Source organism: Vipera ursinii (genome assembly GCF_947247035.1).
Source record: "Vipera ursinii genome assembly, chromosome: 1".
NCBI classification, from domain to species: domain Eukaryota; kingdom Metazoa; phylum Chordata; class Lepidosauria; order Squamata; family Viperidae; genus Vipera; species Vipera ursinii.
In genome coordinates this window covers 356178758-356184208 of record NC_139512.1, presented here as the reverse complement: position 1 = coordinate 356184208, position 5451 = coordinate 356178758, and the positions used below count along the sequence as shown (strand labels likewise).

At 45.4% G+C, this 5451-nt stretch overlaps 1 protein-coding gene across 1 annotated transcript in view; it reads left to right on the top strand.

Moving 5' to 3' along the window:
• Window positions 1-1470, top strand: part of TRPV3 (transient receptor potential cation channel subfamily V member 3) — a gene marked incomplete at its 5' end in the record, with an annotated part of 53758 nt that extends 52288 nt beyond the window's left edge. The window contains one exon of the mRNA XM_083379718.1: window positions 40-1470. Within this exon, the coding sequence (XP_083235844.1) occupies window positions 40-134 (95 nt within the window). The 3' untranslated portion in view covers window positions 135-1470. The remainder of the gene's footprint in view (window positions 1-39) is intronic.
• Between the last annotated feature and the right edge of the window lie 3981 nt (window positions 1471-5451).

Sequence of the window (5451 nt, the reverse complement as noted above, 5' to 3'; positions counted from 1 at the left end):
GAATGAACTGAGGCCCCGCTTTTCCTGTTTCCCTTTCAGAGTGCAGCAAAATGCAAGACACCTCCAGGAGCAACAGCAAAACCACTTTGAACGCCTACGAAGAAATTTACGACTTGCCAGAAACGACAGTTTAAACCGCCTACCCACCGCGAGGGGCAATTTTAGACCACGAAGGCTTCAGAAAAAGCCACACGAAGGGCAGGAGGCACCCCAATATCGTCGACACGAAGGGCAGGAGACACCCCAATATCATCCATTCCCGAGCTCGGCCAGACTAGCATTCAGATGAAGAGGGGAGGGGGGGGTAACACCCCTCCATTGCAAGAGGGTTGACTAAGAGTTGTAAGCAGGGAGAATAAGGGACCCAGCCTAGATTTTCTCAACTTTGTGAGAAGTCTTTGACTTCTTTTGTTGGTGTCCTGAAGGAAATACATTTCAGATTTCACGAGAAACCACAGTACAAAATCTGCAGCACTGACCACGTGGGGAGGGATTGTTCCTGGTGGATTGGGACCTGCTCCCCTGTTTGCTCTGGCAGGCTAGAGAGTAAGTGAAGGGGGGGTCAGGATGAGCCCCCCCTCTCTCTCCTGGGCCAATGGGAGCGTGGTCTGCCCAGAGGTGACCTCAAGCCAATTTTGGCTAATCTTGGAAACGAACCAAGATTGATCCCGGTTTGTCCTCAGATGGGGAAGAAGAAGCCCTTTAGGAGAAACATCTGGAGGGTGGAGAGGGCAGAGGTTTGATGCGCCATTATTGCTAAGGACACTTCCTGGATGAGTGTGTTCCAGGAATTTGTATTTAACTTGAAAGAAACATCACTTTTTAAATGGTAAATTTGGGGAGGTGATGTCTAGTTGGGGGCATTTTTGTACACTTGTGTGTGTGTGTGTGTGTGAGAGAGAGAGAGAGAGAGAGAGAAAGAAAAGAGAGAGAAAGACAGAAAAGAGAAGAAAGAGCAAAAGAGAAAGACGGAGAAAGAGAAAAGAGAGAAAGAAAAGAGAGAAAGAGAAAGAAAATGACAGAAAAAAGAAAGAAGAGATAAAAAAACAAGAGAAAGAAAAAGGAGAAAGAAAAAGAAAAGAGAAAGGGAGAGAGAAGAGAGAGAGAGAGAAAGAGAGAGAGAGAGAGAAAGAGAGAGAGAAAGAAAGAGATGCATGCATCTCCAATGAAAATTCTTGAATTCCGAGTATGTGCAGTATTTATTCGAGTATTTCTGGGTTTTTCAGTGATGTTTTGTGAGCGTTGCCAGAGACCATATTGCTGCTTTTTTGATTAGCACTTTACAGCCAGATGTGCAATTTGGCAAAAAAAAATCTCCCTGCGGAAAGGCGACAGACCTTTGCAACAGGCACTCGTCGTTTTCCCAAACTTTATGACTTTGTCCAGGGATTTATCAGACCTGGGAACATATATGTATATATTTATTGAAAATAAAGAGAAATAAAGTCAACTGTTTTATAAACATCGATATCTCACTAGTGTGCAATTCTGTGACGGTCGGGGGGGGGGAACCCATCATTCTCCCTCTGAGGAGATAGTTTAATTCTTACAGAGAGTCCTCAGCTTACGACTATAATGAAGCTTGGCCATTAGAACCCTGAGGGTCATAAAACAGGTCATCCATGTCATCGATCCAATTTTATGATTATTATTATTATTTTTTTGAAAACAGTCATTAAACAAATCGATGGTTCATTCTGGGCTGGTTTTGGAAAAAACCAGAAGTTTAGGTCACTTTTTGGCAAAAAAAAAACAATGTAAAAATGCATCTGGGACACTGCATATAACTATAAATGGGGGCTGGTGGCTGAGTGGCCAGAACCTAGGTCATGTGACCACAGGGGGGGTCATGGAATACCCTGGAGAGATTCATCATAACCTCAAATGGTTGCTAAGCGACCGGTCGTAATTCAAGGACTTTCTGTTCCTGGTTTTCCGATCTAAAGCAACGTCTAGATCAGGGATCCCCAACCTGTGGGCTGCGGCCTAGTAGTGGGCCCTGGCCACCGGGCCGTGGGACGGGCTGGCCAGTGAGCACGCATGTGTGCACACACACCCTTACTTGCACTAGCACCAAGGCTGCAGGGCGTAAAAACAGGCCACTGTGCCACAGGACACAAAAACGGGTCACTGCTGTGCCTCAGGGTACAAAAATGGGCTGCCACCGCCGTGTCTTGGGGCGTGAATGTCACTGCACGTTTTTTTATGTTCGTCAGAAAAGTTCATTTCTAACTGTACATTTCCCCTGCTCTCTGCACCTGTTGTGATAACTTATCTGGTAACCATAGTGAATCCCATATGACTAGCTATGTTATGGTTTAAGTCTGTTTAGTGCGCATGTCTAGAAGAAGTTCCCAGAGTTATTATCTGTATTGTTTTTCTTCACTTTGCTGTTACTGACTGTTACGTTAGGTTGAAGCTAGCTAGCTCTGTATAATATATATTTAGTTTTTATATTTTTGTAAGTAAAAGGTATTTAGTAAGATTATGCGTCGTGTTTTTCTTGCCTTCCTGCATGCACATCATGCATTCTCTGAAGCACGGTCCGTCGCCCTCTACAAAGGTGATTTTTACCTTGACATTTTGGTAGTCGAGGATGGTTTGATTTATGTTTTTGGAGAAGCATGTTTCTGCGGCTGTTATCAGTTAGTTAGTGCTTGTGAGGCAGCGGTGATTAACTGCTGAAACATGTCAGGAAGGAAGCCACGGCTGAAAAGGTGTCTTTCTGTGGGGCAGCTCCCTTCGACCTTAAGAACTCTGATAGCTTCGGCCACACGCCTTGGAGAAGACGCGCCTGCTCCTGTCCACGATGCAAGGTCAGTCACTCCTTTTTTCTACTTTTCAAAGCTCCCTGGCAGCTGCTTTTGAAAATGTTCACACTCCAGGGGCTCAAGATGAATTTCAAAGGCTTGGAGCGAAACCTAAAGTTCAGCCGAAGAAAATTCCTTCTGCTCCTTCAAGCCCCAAGCAAACTATGCGAGATAGGGCTATGCAAGGCTACTGTGAACAAATTGGGGTTTTTGAAAGGCGTTTGCAGCAGGCAAAGAAATATGTGTCAATGGTTCAGCAATATAAGAGGAATTATGAGCATGAACCGGCCATATTGCCACACCCACAAGGAGAAGCCATATTGCCTCCTTCTTCCCCAAAGCTAAAGTCACGCCCATCATTGAGTGTCATGCAAGACGAATGGGAACCGGAGGCTCCTATGTCACATGATTATGGGCTGTCCCAAAGGACATACAGAGCCACAGTGATGCCTGAAGCAAATGTTATAGCACCATCTACTGGTGAAGCTGCATTAAGACATAAATTGGAGCTCTCACTCTCGCAATTGTCTATGGAGGAGTCTTTGCTCAGAGATACAAGATTTCTGCCATCATCTGAGGCTCCAGTCCCTGATGGTGCTAGGATTCCTGTTACTATTGCTTCTCCTGTTAATATTGCTTCTATGCAAGCCCCTCTACCTGGCAGAACACAGCCATATGTAGCCCACATGCGATTGCCACCGGGTTCTTATATGCGAAGGCCAGTGTCATCTGCAGATTATGCTAATGCACCAGCCCCAGCGCCAGTGCCTCCTGCTGGCCAGGGTGGAATAGCAGCTCAAAGACAGTCACAGCCAGCACCAATACTACCGGCAGCTTCAATGCAACTGCCGCATGTCCAGGCACAGACGCCACTGGTGCCCCCTGCAGGTTATGGTCAGATTGCACAACCTGCACAGCCAGTACCTCAATTGTTTTTTCCTCATCAAACACCTTCCATTGTACCACTGGCTGGTGACTCAAAATTAAAGAAGTCAGGACAGAATTACACGGCATGGGTCAGTGAGGTTGGACTTTTGCTACGCAGAGAAGGTACTCACATGATGGTGTTTAATCCTCCTGCCCAGCCATGGACTCCTGACATATGGGACTTGGATAATAGAGCATGCACAACATTATTGATGTCAATGGACATTGAATTGCAGCTCACGTTTTCACAAGATGCAACTGCCCAACAAATTTGGACTCAGTTAGAGGCATGTTATCGGCCTACATCAATTGAGTCTACATGTTTGCTTTTGTCTGAGTTCCATGGTTCCAGATTAAAACCTGGTGAACATATTGGAGCACATTTGACTAAAATGAAAGGTATTAGAAAAGAACTGGGTGAAAAAGGCTATCCTATTGATAATTTTCAAATGATCAGCATTATCATCAATTCTTTGAATCATGAGTGGAAAGATGCTATTTCCAAGATCAATCAAGTGCCTATTGCTCAACGCACAGTGGATCATGTATGCAGGATTTTAGCTGAAGAAGAGGCACTTATGCAAGCTGCGCCACATTTAAGGGAACCACCTGCATCAAAAGCTTCAGCGAGGCGTGCCTTCCGTGGAAGGACCTACGTTCCAAGGATGCCAAGATGCTACATCTGCAATCGTGTGGGACATGCCACCCGGGATTGTCCCCAACGAGTTCCAGCGCCCGTCACATACCAGCCCAGAGGAACAGATTCCAGAGGAGGCAGAGGTAGAGGCGGACGACAAGGTCGTGGTCGTGGTTCCAGGCGTGATCCACAAGCTCCACTTGTCACATTGGTTGTGACCAACGGTCCACAGCCTCAACCAGAGTACGACAGACGACTTCTTTGGACTTTGGACAGTGGAGCAGCATTACATGTTACCTACAGAAAAGAGCTTTACACTGAGATGCACGAGCCTGAACCTGAACTTCGTGAGCTTTACTCTTTTTCCAATCATCCTGTTCAGGTCATGGGAAAAGGAACTGTCTACATTGAAGAGCTTGATGCTCTCATTCCAAATGTTTACTATGTTCCATCTGCCAGTAGTAATTTGCTTAGTCAGAGTCATTTGTCTAGGTTTTCTCATTTTCAGGTCCACCATCTTGAAAAAGCAAGTTATATAGTCAAAGACGGAGATATTGTTGCTGAAACCATGTTGATTGGTGGTGTTTATTACTTAAAACCAAAGCCTAAGCAGCAAGAGCAGGCAAGTATACACGTTCCAAAGAGCACAGGCCCAGAGAGAGACGTCCCAGAGAGAGATCCTGTTGCTACTCCAAAGGTTCCTAATAATGATAAAAATACAAAAAAGACACAGGTTGCTCACAGCAAGCCTGGGGTTCCTAATAAAAATGCTAAAGTTGAGAATTCACTAACAGGTAAACCTTTGCATTCCAGGTGTATCCATAAGTGGCACAGAAGATTGGGTCATGCCAGTTTCCGTGTTCTGAAGAAGATGCCAGAGTTCGCAAGAGGTTTGGATCTAAAGGGGTGTAAGGTGTTTTTGGACTGTGCTGTCTGCAAGAAAGCCAAATCTAAGGCAGCAGCAATTCCAAAACGCGCTACACGCCTGTCAACACGCATTTTTGATTTGGTACACACTGACATAGTTGGTCCTTTTGCACCCACACTTGGTGGTAAAAGATATTTCTTGACAATCGT